The 18,356-nt window shown below is 43.6% G+C and overlaps 6 protein-coding genes across 9 annotated transcripts in view; 2 read left to right on the top strand and 4 right to left on the bottom strand.

Annotated features, from left to right (window-relative positions):
• Nucleotides 1-450: 450 nt before the first annotated feature.
• On the bottom strand, nt 451-3,288 carry LOC136944345 (inhibitor of growth protein 4-like). The gene is made up of 8 exons (XM_067238085.1): nt 3,240-3,288; nt 2,771-2,842; nt 2,385-2,551; nt 2,181-2,295; nt 1,817-1,928; nt 1,513-1,657; nt 1,334-1,395; nt 451-1,142 (listed from the first exon to the last, which is right to left on the bottom strand). Exons 1-8 carry the CDS (start codon nt 3,274-3,276, stop codon nt 1,103-1,105), a joined length of 750 nt encoding a protein of 249 aa, XP_067094186.1. The 5' UTR covers nt 3,277-3,288; the 3' UTR covers nt 451-1,102.
• A 184-nt stretch (nt 3,289-3,472) lies between these two features.
• nop2 (NOP2 nucleolar protein homolog (yeast)) lies at nt 3,473-8,277 on the bottom strand. Its single transcript, XM_067238829.1, has 16 exons — nt 8,183-8,277; nt 7,661-7,788; nt 7,480-7,522; nt 7,295-7,365; nt 6,914-7,185; nt 6,624-6,813; nt 6,170-6,369; nt 5,929-6,018; nt 5,740-5,827; nt 5,477-5,617; nt 5,244-5,383; nt 5,045-5,134; nt 4,833-4,955; nt 4,633-4,730; nt 4,394-4,530; nt 3,473-4,297 (listed from the first exon to the last, which is right to left on the bottom strand). The coding sequence occupies exons 2-16, from the start codon at nt 7,764-7,766 to the stop codon at nt 3,882-3,884; spliced, it is 2,205 nt and encodes a 734-aa protein (XP_067094930.1). The 5' UTR covers nt 7,767-7,788; nt 8,183-8,277; the 3' UTR covers nt 3,473-3,881.
• Nucleotides 8,278-8,416: 139 nt separating this feature from the next.
• emg1 (EMG1 N1-specific pseudouridine methyltransferase) lies at nt 8,417-10,295 on the top strand. The gene is made up of 5 exons (XM_067237247.1): nt 8,417-8,581; nt 8,746-8,847; nt 8,938-9,079; nt 9,249-9,457; nt 9,865-10,295. The coding sequence occupies exons 1-5, from the start codon at nt 8,432-8,434 to the stop codon at nt 9,976-9,978; spliced, it is 717 nt and encodes a 238-aa protein (XP_067093348.1). The 5' UTR covers nt 8,417-8,431; the 3' UTR covers nt 9,979-10,295.
• Nucleotides 10,218-12,893, bottom strand: LOC136943789 (histone H1-like). Its single transcript, XM_067237246.1, has 4 exons — nt 12,801-12,893; nt 11,497-11,819; nt 10,977-11,266; nt 10,218-10,844 (listed from the first exon to the last, which is right to left on the bottom strand). Exons 2-4 carry the CDS (start codon nt 11,804-11,806, stop codon nt 10,617-10,619), a joined length of 828 nt encoding a protein of 275 aa, XP_067093347.1. The 5' UTR covers nt 11,807-11,819; nt 12,801-12,893; the 3' UTR covers nt 10,218-10,616.
• On the bottom strand, nt 12,229-17,746 carry kel (Kell metallo-endopeptidase (Kell blood group)). Of its 4 annotated transcripts, none has more exons than XM_067237238.1 (17): nt 17,641-17,746; nt 16,985-17,333; nt 16,592-16,906; nt 16,341-16,468; nt 15,849-16,007; nt 15,628-15,699; nt 15,334-15,522; nt 15,083-15,243; nt 14,827-14,944; nt 14,602-14,700; nt 14,425-14,523; nt 14,264-14,341; nt 14,085-14,185; nt 13,776-13,933; nt 13,365-13,525; nt 13,126-13,215; nt 12,229-12,948 (listed from the first exon to the last, which is right to left on the bottom strand). In XM_067237238.1, exons 1-17 carry the CDS (start codon nt 17,665-17,667, stop codon nt 12,802-12,804), a joined length of 2,451 nt encoding a protein of 816 aa, XP_067093339.1. In that variant the 5' UTR covers nt 17,668-17,746; the 3' UTR covers nt 12,229-12,801. The 4 variants fall into 4 exon arrangements, with proteins under 4 accessions (XP_067093339.1, XP_067093341.1, XP_067093340.1 ...); XM_067237240.1 differs by having other exon boundaries at nt 14,425-14,484; XM_067237239.1 differs by having other exon boundaries at nt 14,602-14,697.
• fam131bb (family with sequence similarity 131 member Bb) overlaps nt 17,329-18,356 on the top strand; it is a 37,038-nt gene continuing 36,010 nt past the window's right edge. Inside the window, exon 1 of the mRNA XM_067237245.1 lies at nt 17,329-17,353. The gene's annotated coding sequence lies outside the window, so the exon portion shown is untranslated. The remainder of the gene's footprint in view (nt 17,354-18,356) is intronic.

The following is an 18,356-nucleotide window of genomic DNA, read 5'->3' as shown; positions in this document are numbered from 1 at the left end:
TAGGTTACATTCAAAGTAATTACAACTGGTCGAAGAAAAAACGTACCTGTGTTCTTTGTCGTACTCCCAGCCACAGTTTAATCTGTCCTGGTGTTTTGTATTGTGACGATGTTTGCACGGCACGGAACTTCGCGAGTCTATCAGCTATCTCAGGGACAAGAGGTTTTGAATTTCGACTAACTACGCGCCAACGGAACTAAGTAGTCACTGGCCCCTCCCACATTGTTCTACTTCCCGTGAAACAAAGTTGCCGCTGTTAATGTTCTGCGGTCTATGGTTGCCACCTTGTGGTAGAACAAGAAAGCTAAATTATGTTAAAAGCAGATACCCAAAATAAGCATGATAATATTCTTTCAGAAAATGCTTGCTCTTGTTTGATTGGTCCTGCTACAATCTATCAGTGTTGCACTGGTCCAAAAAGACAGACCAAAGACAGAAGTTTGAGGTAGTAGCTGTATTAAAAAAAAAAAAAAAAAAACACTTTATCCACGTTTCAGCTACTGTAACATTTTCACTTGAAACACATTTTCTCACTTTCAATCCAGGCAAACCTACTATCACACGATCATCAAACCAATCTACATTAATACTGTAAACATGACACTCCGGCCTTTATTTACTCTTCTAGACAAAATAATGGAATATACACCACTAAAAGAATCTCAACCCAATTGAAGCATATAGTAACCTATGGTCCAATCTACAACAAAAAAAAACATTTAAACTCAGTCAAATTCAGTGTAAAGCATATTGCAGTAGGATAAAGGAAACTAAGAAGGTGAAATAATATGCAACATTTTGTCTTTCTTGCTCACTCAAAGTAATGTAAAAATATATATGCATATAGATATATAGATATATGTAAGAAGAAATTATCTGTCATTACACACAATAAGTCTAGTTTCTATCATAATTTAAATCGCACTATAAACACTAGACCCTACACAAACTGCATAAGGCAATGGTAATAAAAGAGAAAACCAAGCTTGGTATACAGACAGGTGATGATACAGTATTCAATACTATCCAAAAAGTTAAAAAGGACTACTTTTATCTCATCCTTTCCCAGATGGCCAAAGTTGTCTGACCTGTTTTGATTGGTTTATTTTCTCTTTCTGTCTTGGGTGCAGCGAGGACAATACCTATGTGGGAAAAGATTAAAAAGGAAAAGGGTACCAATGTCACACTTAAGTACCAGTGTCTTATTTTTATAAGATCTAAAGTCATAACGTTTTCAGGATCTCGTAATGATTTTTATTTATTTTTATCTACTTTAACCTCCTTCGTCTCCCTAGATATAATTCACTTATTTAACACAAGTTGATTCTCTCACCATTTTCCTCTTGGTTTGGTCGTCAGGCCTACGCAAGCAAAGTGGAACCACTCAATAGAACACTGGAGGGACAATCAAAACTCAATCAACCAAACGACGCCTCCCCCTCACTATACGACTGTACAGACAGGTCTATTTACACCACATGACACTGAAGGGAAATATCCAAAGACACTTACATCTGTATTGTCACAGCCTATCATCTCTCCATAGGACACTTGGTGACACAGGCAGTAGGTGGGTTCGTTGGGGTCAACGGGCATGTCCAGAACATCAGATGGGTGGACATTCCCGAAGCTGGCAGCAGGAGTGCTGAACTCCCCTCTGACAATGGGATGAAGAAACCAGAGAAGAAGAATGAAAACAGAGAAGAATGAAAACGGAGAAGAAGAATGAGTTCACCTCACCACGCGAGGACATGCAAATCCCGGTGTTAAGATGATCTAAACGGGGTGAGATCAGAAGCAATACGATAAAACTCACGGCTGGAGGAGTTTGACTTTCTTCTGCACACTCTTCGGACTACCGTCTTCATCTGAACTCTTCACTTTAGACCGCGTTTTAGCCACCTTCTCTTTCTGTACCCTGGAGTCGCCTAGAATGTGAAAACAAAACGTCTCTTGCGTTAGTCAGATGGCTGAGCGGTTAGGGAATCAGGCTAGTAATCAGAAGGTTGCCAGTTCGATTCCCGGCCGAGAAAAATGATGTTGTGTCCTTGGGCAAGGCACTTCACTGTACTTGCCTCTGGGGAATGTCCCTGTACTTACTGTAAGTCGCTCTGGATAAGAGCGTCTGCAAAATGACTAAATGTAAATGTTTCCTACGACCGCCGAACACTGACACGTACTTTTCTTGCCCTTACTGGAGGCAGAGTCATAATCCGTGCTCTCGATCTGCTTCTCCTTCAGATCTGCCTCAAACCGAGCCAGATCTGTGTCCAGTCGCCTGATGTGTTTGTCCACCTGAGGTAAAGCAAAGCAGGTGAGAAACCTTCACTGGCACCTGCAAAGTTTAGAGGGGTGGACTGTCAGGAATTTTAGCTTGTGCTCACCATTTCATATGTTTGCATGGCCAGTTGCACTTTATCATCTCCAAACTCTTTGCTTTTGCTGAATGATTGCTGGATCTGCCTCAGGATGGAGAGCTTCTGCTCTGAGGAAAGAGTCCTTGCGTTGGAAGTGTACTCTTTCGCCAGATTGTCAATCTGCCCCTTCAGATCTGCAGAGGAGACACCCCCACACACACAGCCCTAAATTGTGCGACCATCAGAAGGCCATTTGTCAGTGTATAGACCTGGATGATGATGATAATGGGGACACGATTGTCTTTTAATGCACGCGTTATTGAGCCACTCTGGTGTTATGGTAATGTTCAACATTACCATGCGATTGGTTGAAGATTTTATGTCTATACAAACACAAGCTTGTCGTTTCTCACCTTCTGTGCGTTGATCAAGATCTCTCATTAAGTTGAAGTTTCTTTGCAATTCAAACGGCAAATTCTCTATGCCTGGGAAGAAGGAAAATATGGTGAACGTTAATAAAAGATAGTCAGTATGCATTAGGAAGAAATAGATTACATTAGATTATTGACGGAATTCTCTCGGCTACGTATACTTCTATCGTCATGTGAGAACATGCTGGTAGTTTCCAAAATATTTTAAGTCTAGCTGCGTAAGCTTTTTGTAATTTAGTCTATCTGAATGTTGACTGCTGTAGCTGACTAGTTGACTAATGCTAGCGCCACAGCTTGCCAACGCCATGTTAGACCCATACGATTTGTGCATTCTCGTTGCAATGTGCCAATCAAGCGTCTGGAGGATGTACCGCAAACAATTAGGTTTTAGAAGTGAACGCCATCCTCTATATATTCATATCTCTCTAAAAATGAAAAAAAAAAAACTCACTGTCCAGATAGTGTTCCAAATACATTCCCGCCGCCATTTTGGAAGACGTAAACAATCCAACTTCCGGTGAGGAGGGATGTTGTTCTTTAGTGGTTTCTTCTGTTTTAATCAGTTCTAAACTGTTACGCATACACACGTTTGACATTCTACTTATCGACAAATAAAGGTTTTTGAATAGGACTACACTGACAGTGAAGCATTACATTATCCCAGTGAAAGCATAGATAGAAATGTCAAGACAATTCAGAATTTATTTTGACTCCCAGATTATTTATAAGACTTGTAACATCCATGTCTTTCAAAGGCAGACAAAAAACAAAATATCACCTTCTGAAAAAAGAACATTGAGGAAGAATACAATTTTGACTGGTATAACAAGGGTCATTACAGTTCAGAAGACCCACTGCAGTTAAGTCTTCTTAAATCACTGACGTTCATCTGATCATTGATATCGCTGGCATGCCCTTGACAGCAGGACCACATTCAGAATCCATTGGACAGAGTATGAAATACATTTTCTTCCATTACAGAACATTCTGTAGACTGGATCTACTGAACACAACCATGCGAACAGATCTCACATCAACTTGTAATTTTCAAGCTGTTCAATCTCAGTCAACAACTTTGTATACATGTTCATTGTCAATCGTCATGTTTCAGCAATTTCTTCAACTTGTTAAATTTATTTTTCCCGATTCTATTCTTTTTCTTCAAAGGGGATTTCCTCTTTTTGGCTCCTTTTTTCTCAAACCGGCTCCCATCTTTTTTCTCCGCTTCTCCCTCTGTCTTCTTGACCTCCTTCACAGTCTCTCCGTCCATCTTTGCTTTTTTTGGTCCTCCTGGACTATCGTTCTTCTTGGCTTTCTTTTTGAGGGGCCCTGGGACTTGCTTGCCAACAGCTTTGGCCGGTTTGCCGTTAGCCTGGGGCTTCTGGGGTACCCCTGTCTTCCCTGGAGCAGACTTCTTGGTCTTGACTTTGACCGCTGAATTGGACGGTTCCCCCTCAACAGCCGTAGTAACTTCAGTAGACTGAGCAGGTTCGGTCTCTTCTTCTGTGTCTGGAATAATTTTTAAATGCACAATATTATAGATTTGTACTATATATGTTACCTTTAATAAAACTGAAAAGTAGAAGTCATAAGTTACTGCTCTACCTTTTCCGGTTAAAGTGGTTGGAACCGTGTTTGAGAACTTCTTCAGCTTGGCAACAAAGAAACCGTCCATATTTTGCGAGTGAGGGTAGAATCGTCGTGAGAGACGGAGGGAAGGATGGAACCGGCGTTCTTTGAACCTAAACAACATATAACCATTAATAAAACGTAGGGAGGGAGTCGGCAGAACAGCCATGAACTCAAACACAAATAGTGTTGTTGTTTTTTAGGCCCCCTGTTACCTGGTGAAGCCTTCTTTGCCAAAGTCAAGTCCAGTTGGAACTAGCTTCACATTTCTTTTCTTCAGGGCATAGTCCACTACCCACTCATTCTCCTCCACCTAGTAAGACATAACGTTTTAATCAATCAGCTCATATTTATATGCACTGTGCCTAACTCCACCATTACAGGTCCAGGGTTGGTTACTGAAGAGGTCACTAACCAAGATTGAGCATGTGCAGTACACCAGGTAGCCTCCAGTAGGCGAGTCTGAGTTGACCGAGTCGATAGCAGACAGGAGCAGCTCCTTCTGAAGGTGGGCTAGACGAAGGATGTCAGACTCATCCTGACAAGACGCAAACAGGAGATATGTTAGACCCAGTTCAAACCATGTATGATGACGACGTATGTGTCGTGATGTCGTAGGACTTGTACCTTGCTGGTCTTCACTGCAGGGTCTTTGGAGATGACTCCTGTTCCGGAACAAGGGGCATCGAGAAGTACTCTGTCAAAACCTCCCATGACCTGGGTAAAAACATATTTACAAGAAATTAGCAACCGCTCGACCGGTGTCAACCTACAAAAACAAGTTTCATCTCCCAGTTTGCTCCTGAAGTCGTGAGTCTCCACGCACCTTTGGGAACTGCCTGCCGTCGTAGTTACAGACGACAGAGTTGGTGACGCCCAGACGGTGAATGTTTCCCACCACACTCTTCAGTCGGTCAGCGTTGGCATCATTGGCCACGATCACCCCGGTGTTCCTCATCAGCTGGGCTACAGGAGGCAGACACACAACACTAGTACATGAGTACACAGCATGCGTGATAAGAGATAGGCTGTTCTACGCGGAGGCACGGTGGAACTCACCCATATATGTGGTTTTGCCTCCTGGAGCAGAGCTCATGTCAAGCACAGTCTCCCCCTCCTGGGGAGCAAGAGTCATGACGGGTAGAAAACTGGAGGCTCCTTGCAGCATGTAATGACCAGCCAGGTACTCTGGTGTCGCACCTGAGGTGGACACATGCCATACAAGAGAGAAGGTGAGAAGGGAAGAGGGAATGGTACACCCAGATAGACACACCACGGACCCAGTACACACACACTTGCTAAATTACACCGCTGATATTCACCTATAGGTACTCCAGAATCAAAGATGACCAGGCCTACTTTGGACCATTTCCCCAAAGGATCCAGATTCACTCCTCGGTTGATCAAGGCCTGATGGGGACAAACATGGATGACTCAAGTCTGCCAAACGGATGATGTTCTGCTGTATACGCACATGCAGTCGCTCTCCAACAAAAGGTAGAAGTGGTTACCTGGGCCAAGTCCCTTCTTCTTGTTTTGAGTGTGTTTGTCCTAATGGTGATGGGTCTCTGAATTTCATTGGCCTCTAGAAAATCAATCAGCTACAAAGAAGCAGAACAAAATCAAAACAGATTACTACAACAGCTATTTGACAACCAGAAACGCATGAAATAAAAGCTTTAATATAATGTTATTAAAAGCAGTATAAAGTCCTCCTTTTAGAGAGGAAGTTAGCACTAATAAAACACACACCTCTGACAATGGGAATATGTCCATCAGTTTCTCGATGAGGAAGTTGTTGTAACTGTAGTACATGCAGAGATCCTTTTTGAGGAGGGAGATGTACTCCGACCGGTCCTTCCCCTCCTCCCTCTTGGTGGTGAAGTGAGTCAGGACGTCCACGTTGTCCTTGATTCTCTGGTGGATCGTTTGTAAATCCAAAGGCAAAACGGCTACACAGAGAATCAGTGGTTAGTAATGACTGCAGTCACACTAGAGAGTGACTAGGCTTAACACACGTAGGAATCGCTGATTGTACAGATGCACCTCTGTGACAGTTTATATCAACACTAATCTAAGCTATCATACATTTATGAATTACAATCATTTAGCACATGCGTTTACCCAAAGAAATGCACAGAAAGGGATCTGAACTTGCAATGTATTGGGTCTGCAGTAAAAGGCTGAGCTCAAAGTATGATCTTACCCTCTTTTTCAGTCTCCTCTGCTCCAGGTAATGTGAATTTGTCCATGTCATCCATGTTGATCTGTACGGTGTCCTCCTCATCCATATCTTCACCGGCCTTCCCCTCTTCATCCTCATCCTCATCACTCTCCTCGGCCATGACTTCTTCCAATTTCTTCTGCTTCCTGGCTGCCCGCTCAATGGGAAGCAGCTGATGGTGGGAGGATGGGAAAAAAAAAAAAAGATAAATAAGGAAGAGGACAGATGTTCAGGGAGACCTTGAGTATAACTACTTATTTAACGTAACATACCTCCTCTCCATCGCTGTCTGCTTCCCCAGCGCCGTCGCCCTCACTGCTGTCATCCACGGCACCGTAATCATCCACCATCTCTTCATCATCATCGTCATCATCTTCCTCCTCCACCGGCAAGCCTTTTTTTGCCCCCTTCTGTCCCGTCTTCTCTTCTACCTCATCTTCATCCTCCTCCTGCTCCCATTGGCTATCGCTGTCTTCCTCTTCTTCCTCAAGCTTGCGTTTTTTGGTGGCAGGTTTCAGCCACTCGCTATTTTCATCTGTGAATCCTGGTGATGAGAGAAAGAGCAATAGAGTGTTCAGTCTCTGACAGCCGAGTACAGAATGGAAGGCTGGCTTATTCATACTCAAATGTTTGATCCATGCATCTCCATTTACCTTTTTTCACCACCTCTTCTTCTTTGACATCTTTTACAGGCTTTTTAGCTACTTGAGTTCTCTTCACAGCACTATAAAAATAATAGGGAAAAAAGTTAAAGACCAAGAATTGTTCATATTGTTAGACATGTTGTGAGACGAACATGACAAATAAATCTACGATCTAATACATGCTGCATCCTTACCGTTTCCTAGACCTGCTCGACTGTCTCTTTGGTGCGGTCTCCTCTGTAAATGAAAACACAAACCTCATGAATCAATAAAAAGAAAAATACAGGTTGTACAACAGTGGACATTCTCAGTATAGCACAAGCGGTAGACACTGGATTTACATAATTACGAAGAGTAACAGAATGTCATTTTCACCCTCAGGAAGAAACTTGGACAGCTCCGTCTCAGCCCCCTTCTGCTTCCTAGACTTGCGTCCTGGTCCCCGCTTCACCCATTTGGTGGGATCCAACTTTCTCCCCATGACAGATGGCTGAAAATGTACCCTGGAGAAAAGATGGATGACAACACTTAACAATTGAAACTTTTTAGTAGGGGCAGTTGTTTACCATTCTAAACTGGTAAACGCAGTTGTTTGGTCCATCAAAGCTGGCAGCATTTAAAGCTGTCCACGAGGTCTTCAAATTCACTGTACATGTGGCTTCATAATGCATAATAACTTAAAAGTAATGCTCGAGGAATAAATATCCTGTTAATTGTAACTAACGTTATTTTAAAAGTTTAATAGCAAGTTAACCCTTAAAAGTAGTGTTAGCTACCTTTAGCGTGCTAGCTAAACATAATTTAAATAGTGTAGTCAGTCGGTTTGTATGTCACCAATAAAATGCATTCAAATTCACGTACAAACAGCTACGGTACACAAATAATCACACCACTCACCCTTTAGATATTAGTCTACTTTTATTTTATCAATAGACGCAGATACACCGTTCGCACATGTGGGGTTCCTCTCAACACGTTGATCCTCTGCAAATTTGGTAACAAACTTCCGGCGCTTAAGATCTACGACATGCTACCTCAACCCTATGCCTCAGCCCATAGACATATATACATGTCTATGCCTCAGCCTACGCAGTCCTACGAACTTAAGTGCCACGCAGTATTCCTGCGTCCATCCATTTCGCAAGCATGGCTGACAGTATGAGTAACAAACGTGGTTTTGAACATTTAGACGAATATGAACCAAAACCAGCCAAACATCTTCGCAGCCTTCACGATCGCATGACTGAGAGGCGGCTAGTAGTTGTTCTAGAGGGGGCAACGCTTGAGACTGTGAAGGTATGAAGTTCGGAATCGAATGCATTCAGAATGTTCTTTAGTAGTGTAAACAAGTTGCTTGGTAGCTAGCCTCTATTCCCCTCTGGGAAAAAATGGTTTGCTGTCGAGCATGACACACCAGCAGTAAATAAACTACTTCCTCTGTTAATGTTCTTTGCTCACAGGTTGGGAAAACTTTCGAGCTGCTAAATTGTGATCAACACAAGAGCATGATCATTAAAAGTGGGAGGGATCCCGGAAAGATTAGACCTGATATCACGCATCAGGTATGTTCTCAAAGAGCTTTAAAGACTCCTGTTAATTAACTGACTCCATTTTCATTTTCGATCTAATGTGTCGTTCTTGCACTCCGCCAGTGTTTGCTGATGCTAATGGACAGCCCGCTAAACAGAGCAGGCCTGCTGCAAGTCTACATCCATACAGAGAGAAACGCCCTGGTAGAGATTAACCCACAGACTCGCATTCCTCGAACCTTCCCCCGCTTCTGTGGCCTCATGGGTAAGAATAGTGGCCCTGTGTCTTGTTCATTTCCAGCATATATCAGGGCTCGATGGGAGAAAGTAGGCTTCAGGGATAGGGCACAAAGCTAAAACCTCTGTCGTTGGATCTATCCAGTCATTACTTTCACTTCCATCTCTCACTTCATCTCTTCTTCTACCCCTTCTAGTCCAACTTCTGCACAAGTTGAGCGTGAGGGCAGCCGACGGCCCCCAGCGCCTACTGAAGCTGATCAGGAACCCCGTATCGGACCACCTGCCTGCTGGATGTCCAAGAATCTGCACCTCCTTCTCCTCTGGGGAGGCTGTGTGCCCCAGGACCGTGGTGCCTCAGGAGGGGCCTGCTACTGTGGTTGTGGGGGCGTTTGCACACGGAGCTGTAAGTTTTGTTCAATGTAACTTTCTGCTGGAAGTTCCAAGCTTAGTTTTAGAAATGAGCTTCTATTGGGAGTCAGGTGGCTGAGCGGTGAGGGAGTCGGGCTAGTAATCAGAAGGTTGCCAGTTCGATTCCCGGCCGTACAGAAAATGACACTGTGTCCTTGGGCAAGGCACTTCACCCTACTTGCCTCGGGGGGAATGTCCCTGTACTTACTGTAAGTCGCTCTGGATAAGAGCGTCTGCTAAATGACTAAATGTAAAATGTAATTGAAAATATAAGTCCAATATTATACATGGAGAACTACCTTTGACACATTTCCCGGAGGCAACCTTCCTCTAGTCCACACAGGCGAGTGTCTTCTGTTTGTGTAAACTGGTTCACATTTACCTCCTCGTTCTCTCACTCAGGTGAATGTGGATTACACTGAGAAGACCGTTTCCATTAGTAACTACCCCCTCTCTGCTGCACTGACCTGTGCCAAGATGTGCTCTGCCTTTGAGGAGGTATGGGGTGTGTTGTGATGCTACCAAACTGCTGCTCCAGAGGACACGGCAAATACATGGACTTTAATGGATGAGGAAGAGGTTGGCCAGAAATACAGTACAGACTGGCTGCCTCAGCTCTTATGTTCTGTGAGGCATGGATATGTATGAATGGTGCAACTGACTTGTGTGAAGTACTATTTTTTTTGTTACTGGTTGGAACTGTGCTGTTTGAGCAAATACATTTAATAAGACAATGGTGAATATAAACATCTTATACTGAATTGCCATTTTTTATTTAGCAGGTCTTGGATATACAGTAATAATAAACTGTTTGATAAGGTTGATAAATCAGATTGATTTGTGATCCTTGAAACAAAAATGTCTTGAGCTGTGTTACAAAAAGTCACATTTCACTTCATAAAACATGTAATGAAATATACACCATAGTATATACATGTAAAATATAATTACACACTATTATGGCAAGGACAACGGTATGATGAAAAACTTGTACCATGTGATGTTAAAATAGTTTATCTACCAATCTAAAATCTACCAGAGGTCTGTATTGTCAGTCCAACTCCATAAGGAATTGCTTCACTTGGTTGTTGTACTCTGTTTCTCTGGGTGTTGTGGTGCTTTTGTAAGCGCCTTGATTTGTCTTTTCACCATCTTTATCGCTGTCTTCTGTGATTTGCTTTATTAGGGCATGACTTGGTTCCCTTCCCTGCTAGTTTAGGTGACTTCCCTGCTGGTTTGGGTGACTTCCCTGCTGGTTTGCCTGTTTTAGCACCTGGTCTTGCAGCCTGTCCTTTTGGTTTCAAGGTTCCTTTCTCACCTGCAGACTTGGCGCCTGTTTTAAGTCTTGTGGCTCTTTTCACATTCTTTTCCCCTGATAATTTCTAGAAAACGGTAAACATTTGTTAAAACTTCTAAAATGCACATTTCATACTTTGGGTAAAATTGCTAATTTCTCATCAGCTGTAACATGTCAATCAAATTATTACCCAAAAAAGTACTGATTTGGTCTCTACCTTTTTGTTGAGCTTGAATGAACCTGATGCTCCAGTTCCTGTGGTCTGCACCAGAGTCTCTTTCCTCACCAGACCCTTCACTGCTAAGTTAACACGGGTGTTGTTCTTGCTGACATCGTAACCACCAGCTGCCAAGGCGTGCTTGAGCTCCACCATGGAGATACCCCCGCGGTGCTTACACTGAGAGACCACCCGAAGTATCAGTTGCGAGACCCTGGGCAAACCTGATCCTGTCTTGGCTTCACTCGGTTCAGCCTGTACCTGGTACTTGAAAAGCCGGACTGGAGTTGCTACGTGCAATGTAATGATATATTTAGTTTATTATGAAATATTCATGAACTCATATGAACTCCAAATTGCATCTAATGTAGCTTATCTGATAGCTGGCTACAGTAAGTAGAATCTGAAAACATTAAACTAGCTCTATCTTAAACATTAAACAATGGCCGGTTAGACTAGCTAACAGTACTGTACTAACGTTAGTACAATACAGTAGCTCTTCTACTGTAACAATACTTACATGGCAACGGCTGTTTTTCTTTTCCTGTGACATTTGTCTTCTCTTGAATTGCACGTTTCAGTAACTGACCCAACCGTCGAGCTCCTGCCTTCCCTAGGCCTCGACCGCCTGGAGATTTTGTCTTTGGTTGCTTTGCCAACAAAGGTGATTTAACGGAACTTTTCACCTGTGGTTTAGCCGGGGTGTTGAACCTTTGTTTTGCCGGCTTTTGTTTGGGTTTAACTTTGTGTTTCCTTGGATGGATTATTGTTTCCTTCAATTTAATATTTACTCTCTTTTTCCCATTCGTTCTATTTTTCTCTTTCGGCATTTCTTCAATCCTTCTGAGATTGATAAAAAAAAAGACAGAAAATCAAGTCAGTAGGCTTAAGGAGTATTCGGAACTAATCCCTGACCTGCCTCTATAGTGCTCCTACAATAATTTAAAGTAAACTAAATTATATCAATGTAGCCTAGCTAGTCTATTTATTGTAACTTACAGCTAGCTACAACTGAGGCATGTTCACGTTTTATTCGAGCTAATTAAATTAGAATTGTTATTTTTTGGAAATTCTAACTGCCAACGGCTGTTCGAGAAGGTTTGCAAGTTAGCTGTAACGTTTTCGCTCAGAAAGTGAAACAACAATGTGTGTTAGCTAGGCCTACTAGCTTGAAATTGCAACATTATTTAGCGTTACGTTCAACTTAAGTCGGAATCACAACCCTCAAATAAACGCATTAACAACAATGAAATCAATGTTTTTGTAGGCTACTTTATTTTTTGGAAAAAAGAAACACACAACTACAAATTTGCACAAATATCTACATTTTACTTAAACGGCTTTTTTTTTTTACTGTTGTTTTCTTTTCAAAATTATCGAATTAATTCTGCTCCAATTTCTTTTGTTCGAATATTTGGGATCTGAATTTCACCATTCCAATTTGAGCAACCGGAATTTCCGAACCTTGAATTTTTGATCAGATTCGGTTTTTTACATATAAATAAATGTATATTTCAATTTTAAATAGGTGAATTGAAAACCAACATATTCGATGGTGTTTAAATTTCAATATTAAGTATTCAATGCCTTTTAAAATTCAAAACATTATGTCACTGATTTGCTTCAATCGACATTCTGTGCATAGTCTGCATAGGTGACCTATGCGTTTCATGAGATCGTAGGTTACCATAACTATCCATATGAGCAACAGGCTTGACCACAAACTCCTCAGCGGCCACTGTAGCCACTTGACGGGCGCACTTCATTGGAACTTGAAGCTCTGTAACATTGTAGGCATAGTCTTTCAATGTCTTTGCTAGTCACCTCAGCAGTTGTTTGTTAAATTCTGTTGTGGTTTGTCGGGGCAGGTCATGGTCGTTGGGCAGAGTTCAGAGTTTGTACATAAAACCGTCACCAGGAAGGAAGGCTCAAAAGGCATGAACTCACGATAGGGGTCGGAGTCACAGTTAATCTGAAAGATGATGGAAACAAGAAATCAACATCGATAAGCATTTATACTTAGCCTATTCAATACATCAACAAGTATTTATTAATTAAAGGGTAATGTGATATTTGAGCAAAGTTTCGTATCCAGTTGAAAGATGACGAAAAACTATGGTTGTCATGATTAGACATGGTTGTTATTTACCTGAGTGAATGAGGTGAGAAACAGGTGAGTGTGCGAAAGACCCGATAGAGATGAATCATCAGGTCGCTGCTTCAGATTTAGATGATAAGCCTTACAACAAGATGGAGATTGAGATGGGGGTGGGAGTGGGGGCAGCGGCAGGGGGGGACATGTCAGTGTATTTATAATGCTCACGCAGGTTGATTTTAAGGAAAGAGACCACAAAAGGAGGTCATAAAACGGAAGTCCTTAAAACTGACCTGCAGCGCCACCTGCAGGGCGGAGTACTGCACCCACATCTCCTGCCGTTGCGCTGAGGACAGCGAGAACGCGCCCACTCTCCCTGCGCCCTGTGTCACTCTGACGTAATGCTCCCACACACACTCCCCCACTGTCTGAACGGTCTCACTCTGAGAATGGACTGTAAATATAACACAGCATGCACATGCGCACAGTTGACAGCTCTGGAGAGAAAAAAATCAAGACCACTACACCTTTTTCTTTCGTTTATTTAAAAGATGAGAAGGACCATTTTGAGTGAGGAACAGAAAGGTACTTTTTTTAAATGAAAGAAAAAAGGTGCAGCGGTCTCCATGTTTTCCAGATCTATATGAATGAGTTGATGAATGTGTATTGATGATGATGGGAGGAATGGTGACTGTTGTCCTTACTGTCTGGCAGAAGGAGGTGAAGGATGTCTTTGGCAATCAAAGAACCTAAAACCCCGTAGTTAACAGCTGGGGGATACGTAGGGTGGAAGAGAGGTGGTACAAACAGTCCTATGGGAAATACCAGATCCTCCCCAGAGATAAATAAAGTGATTGACAAACTGGAGGAGGAAGAAGATAGAGATCATTATGAACAAATTGGTCTAGAATAATTTCCGATATGTGTTGTGAGAATACCACTCCCGTTCTCAGATCCTTAATGATGCCACCACCCTCTACAAACTCTGCAAAGACAAAGGAAAGATTACTCACTTATTTTCCTCTGTCTCGGAGAAGAGATCGATGCGTTTCTTCTGCTGAAGGGAGAGGGACTGGACATAGTTGGAGAAGTAGTCATGTTCCCTGATCGTCACCTGGAAGTAACAGAGAGATCAGTATCACATCAACAAGTGACAGGCTGTTAGAAGATGACCGCTGGTATGTTAGTCTACCTTTGAGAACATTTGGTCTAGTTCTGTGTCATGGAGGATGGCTCCTTTAGATGACAATCTTGGAGTTAAAGACCAAACCTGGACAGACAAAAATATTTACTTTTCTTCTTACATTTTATTTTACTACTAGAAACTGAAATGAAGTTAAATATTGGTTTTACCTTATTTACAACCGACTGGTGAGATTCCTCATCCCTCCATTTGAGATCTGCCAGTTTGGACTTCAAGGAGGAAAATATATTCTCAGTCATCTCCTCCATCTGTATAAACACATTTTGTCTCTCAGACTAGGAAAGCTCATGCCCATAAAAAAAAATGAGTAAGTGTGCCACCCTCACTTCTTTGTGAACGGTCGTCTTGTGAAGAAGGCTTGTGAGCACAGTGTCAAAGCCTTTCTCCGTCTCCAAAACACACTGCTTCCAGCGAGGGATTTTCTGCTTCAGGTCACCAGAATGTAAACAAATCCTTAATCCAACAACCCAACCACTTCAATACAAAATGTGAGTACTACAAAATTCTGCCACAACTCTATCGACAAAACAAAGTAACGTTCTTCTTCTAACCTTCTCAGTGTACCCTTGAGCCGATGAGAACTTCCTGTCCGTCTCAGCAAACCTGGAGTCCAGGGCAGGTATGAAAGTCTGCAGCAGAGACAGGATCATGTAGGTGTGAATAGGGCCGCTGAGGCAAAAGACAGAGGAAAAACAAGAGATGTTAACAGTTACTTTAATATGTAGCGGAGGTAGTTAACACAGTGTAGCTATTCATTAAGGATGAGTAACGTTTGACAGTTTCCAGACAGTTTATTATCAGACTTACCTGGCGCTCAGTTCATGTTTGTTGAGCCATTTGCCAATGATGCGAGACATTTGAATGATGTAAGGGAGGTTGTGCAATAAGACTTGATCCAATTGGCTGACTGGGTGTGGATGGAAGGCAGCCTGCAGACAGCCCAGCCAATCAATAGTAGGGGCCAAGGTCTGTGTGAATGAGAAAGAGGAAGAAATAGGAATGAGTGACAATGTATGCAGGTAAACCAGAAGAGTGTGTGTGGGGGTGTGTGTGTGTACCTGCAGCTCTCTGATGGTCTTGCGTTGGTACAGCAGCCCCAGCTGCAGGCGATGATGTAGAGGGGCAGCGGTTACCGCGAGCTCCGAGGACAGAGAGATGAAGAGGCCCACATGGAGACTGTTGCTGATGGGGGCGGAGCCCAGCAGAGCCAGGTACTTCTCACACGATGCTAGGAACGGACGCAAGGTCTGGGGGAAGGGGGGGGGGGGGGGGGGAGGGTGGGGGGGGGGGAAAGTCAGGATCGAGGAATTGTACTTCTGTCTCATGTGCTGCTAGCGTGATCCTTCAGTCACCTGAGTGTTCGCTTTTGACTTTTGCTTCTCATTGCTCCATTCGATGGGAATCTGGAAATCAGGCTGGTCAATCTGATAAACAAATAGCTTTTAACCACTGTTGTTATTTCGCTTATGTTGTCACTGTAACCCACCCCAAATAAACCTGGTTACATCACTACTATTTCACACATTATGTAATACCACCGTGAGGAAACGGTGTCTTTGTCCCTGCTTCTGACCTGTATGTATTTCTTGTTGCTCCTTGGATCTACGTCGTTGGGGTCCTTGCCTACATAGAGGTTAAAGAACGGGAAGGTGGCATAGTCCCTCATCAACAGAGAGAGCGTGGAGTTAAAGTCGGTCTGATTCCACGCACCCGACACCCCCCACCCACCGAGCTGAGGAAAGAGGGATGGGAGAATGGAGGGAGGGAGGGCAATAAAACATGGAACTCTGCACAGGAACACACATCAAAACGTGGTAAAAGGGGGGGGGGGGGGGGTCAGGTGGCTGAGCGGTTAGGGAATCGGGCTAGTAATCCGAAGGTTGCCAGTTCGATTCCCGGTCATGCAAACTGACGTTGTGTCCTTGGGCAAGGCACTTCACCCTACTTGCCTCGGGGGAATGTCCCTGTACTTACTGTAAGTCGCTCTGGACAAGAGCGTCTGCTAAATGACTACATGTCTAAATGTGTTCAGGCATATCCAGAGGCCAACCCTCTGCAGTGTCACCTTCTGGATGAGTCTGAGAAAGGGTTCTGCTCCGGCGCTCTCAGTGGGTCCCTTCTCCATACAGGAGCGATAAAACCCCCGGGCCTTCTGCACCGCTGGGCTGGCAGGTCCAGACAGATCCTCCACCTCTGAAAAGGAGTCAAAAGTGTCAAATAAAATGTAAAGACTCATCTGATTAGTCACAGTCCGAACACAATTCTCTGTATTTTGACTGTGTGAATAGCAAATCACAATATAGATTAGGTAAATACCCAGAATGGCCTTCAGTGACTGCAGCAGAGCAGTCTGTCTGTCCAGCATTCTGTCAGTCATCTCTTCCTCCTCTCTGTCAGTCTGTCTCTCCTTCCGTCCTCTCCCTTGCCTGCCAGCATCTACATCCCTCTTTCTCTCAACCTGCAGGTGTGAAGGGAGCCCCTTGCCTCTCTGTCTCCCTCTGTTGGTTAGAGAGGACCCGTCCGACCCACAGGTGAACAGGAAGTAGTCACAAGGCTGGGTGAAAGGGTCAACGGACAGGGCCAGACGAGCAGAGGCCTCCTGGCAAGCAGGGGTCAGGCATGGGAACACGGCTGAAAGAGAAAAGGAAGGGTGTTGTGGGGGGTAAGTGTTTACAGTTTGTGTGTCCCTGTGTCTGTGTGTTTGCCTACCTGGGTTAAGGTTAGGGTTATCTGCCTTTTTGACCTCTGTGCCAACTGCTGCGAGGTGCTGCCGGGAGTAATAGGCCAGGCCCAAAACCGAGACGCAGAGGGAGGACCCCAAGAGGAAGAGGAGGAGTCTGGAGAACACCCTGGTTTTCACTTCCTCTTCAGGCTGGGGAACAGTCTGTGGCTGGGCCTGGGGCTGAGCCTGGGGGCTGGGCTGGGGTTCAGAGAGGGCCTGAGCCTGGGGCTGGGCCTGGGGTACAGAGAGGACCTGGGCCTGGGGGCTGGGCTGGGGATCAGAGAGGACCTGGAGCTGAAACTGTGGCTGGGGAAGAAGCTGGAACTGGAGCTGGGCCTGTATTGCGACAAAGAAAGGTATGTTTCTTTTTTTAGTTCCCTTTTCTTCAGTCACATCTACGTTTGCATTTTAATTCTCAATGCTACTTAAATCTGTCTACAATTAAATGTAATGTTGATGGGTTAGATGTTGGCTGTAATATTACAGTAGTCCAGCTCATGTACTTTCTTTACCTGGGACTATGAAAGTAATTGCCAAGACTCAAACAGTTAAAATATGTTTATGGTTAATCCAAAGTAATTTATTTCCATAGTTACTATTTTCTAACGATGCAAAGTTCGCATAACATCTCTATAGTTCATACCTGAGGCTCAGGCTGGTTCCCAATCATGTTCTTCTTCTTTCTCTTAACTTCTGCCTTCAGCGTGTTGTATCCACTGATGGTTTTTGTTTGATGTTCTCCCTCAAATATGGAGGCACCTCTCCCTCCCTCCCTCCGTCAGCTAGCTGACATCTCAGCTCTCTATCTCTTTTCATCACTCACTTCTCTCCTCCTCTGACGTTCTGATAAAGAGAGTGGCTCACTGCTCTCAGCACCCATGATTCCGTGGTACGACAGTCCTAGTATGGGACAGGCATGATCTGCTGTGTGTGTGTGTGTGCGTACAACCGGTAGGGATGTTTGGGAATCCCTTTAAACGTTCACCACAAATGTTTTAGACTTTCACTCAGAGACCTACCTTTTTCTGTATACCAACTTTACAGAAAGCCACAATTCAAGCAAAGAGAATACACACAGGCATACATCTCTAGTGCGTACATATCCTGCTTCATAGTCGTCACTATCAGTGCAACATAGGGCTGGTATGAACTGATAGAGGTTGTTCAGATACGTTGTACACGTGACTGAAGACAGGAGAGGTTCCACGTTGCGACACTGTCACATGTAGAGGCCAGAGAGAGCGAGAGAGAGAGGGGGAAAACACGAAAGTGTAAAAAGAAACCTGCTGAGTAGACAATGTTTTGTTTCGATTGTGTATTTTATATATTAGAGTTTTTATAAAAGGTGGAATATTCACA

The sequence above is a fragment of the Osmerus mordax genome, chromosome 6, assembly GCF_038355195.1.
Source record: "Osmerus mordax isolate fOsmMor3 chromosome 6, fOsmMor3.pri, whole genome shotgun sequence".
NCBI classification, from domain to species: Eukaryota; Metazoa; Chordata; class Actinopteri; order Osmeriformes; family Osmeridae; genus Osmerus; species Osmerus mordax.
The sequence above is the reverse complement of the archived record's forward strand: the minus strand, read 5'-3'. Positions and strand labels throughout refer to the sequence as shown.

Excerpts from the sequence above, each read along its gene's own strand:
- LOC136944345 (XM_067238085.1), bottom strand. The coding sequence starts at position 3,276 with ATGGCGGCGGGAATGTATTTGGAACACTATCTGGACA. Across the intron at positions 2,552-2,770 it reads TCTTGATCAACGCACAGAAG|ATCTGAAGGGGCAGATTGAC; the intron begins GTGAGAAACGAC and ends TCTCCTCTGCAG. Across the intron at positions 1,143-1,333 it reads ACCAAACCAAGAGGAAAATG|GTATTGTCCTCGCTGCACCC; the intron begins GTGAGAGAATCA and ends TTTCCCACATAG.
- nop2 (XM_067238829.1), bottom strand. The coding sequence starts at position 7,766 with ATGGGGAGAAAGTTGGATCCCACCAAATGGGTGAAGCGGGGACCAGGA. Across the intron at positions 4,731-4,832 it reads ACTGCACATGCTCAATCTTG|GTGGAGGAGAATGAGTGGGT; the intron begins GTTAGTGACCTC and ends ATGTCTTACTAG. Across the intron at positions 4,298-4,393 it reads AACCACTTTAACCGGAAAAG|ACACAGAAGAAGAGACCGAA; the intron begins GTAGAGCAGTAA and ends AAATTATTCCAG.
- emg1 (XM_067237247.1), top strand. The coding sequence starts at position 8,432 with ATGGCTGACAGTATGAGTAACAAACGTGGTTTTGAACATTTAGACGAA. Across the intron at positions 9,080-9,248 it reads CCGCTTCTGTGGCCTCATGG|TCCAACTTCTGCACAAGTTG; the intron begins GTAAGAATAGTG and ends TACCCCTTCTAG. Across the intron at positions 9,458-9,864 it reads GGGCGTTTGCACACGGAGCT|GTGAATGTGGATTACACTGA; the intron begins GTAAGTTTTGTT and ends TCTCTCACTCAG.
- LOC136943789 (XM_067237246.1), bottom strand. The coding sequence starts at position 11,806 with ATGCCGAAAGAGAAAAATAGAACGAATGGGAAAAAGAGAGTAAATATT. Across the intron at positions 11,267-11,496 it reads AGAAAAACAGCCGTTGCCAT|CAACTCCAGTCCGGCTTTTC; the intron begins GTAAGTATTGTT and ends CATTGCACGTAG. Across the intron at positions 10,845-10,976 it reads CATTCAAGCTCAACAAAAAG|AAATTATCAGGGGAAAAGAA; the intron begins GTAGAGACCAAA and ends ACCGTTTTCTAG.
- kel (XM_067237238.1), bottom strand. The coding sequence starts at position 17,667 with ATGATTGGGAACCAGCCTGAGCCTCAG. Across the intron at positions 16,469-16,591 it reads GTCACTGAAGGCCATTCTGG|AGGTGGAGGATCTGTCTGGA; the intron begins GTATTTACCTAA and ends ACTCCTTTTCAG. Across the intron at positions 13,216-13,364 it reads CCCTGCAGGTGGCGCTGCAG|GCTTATCATCTAAATCTGAA; the intron begins GTCAGTTTTAAG and ends TCTTGTTGTAAG.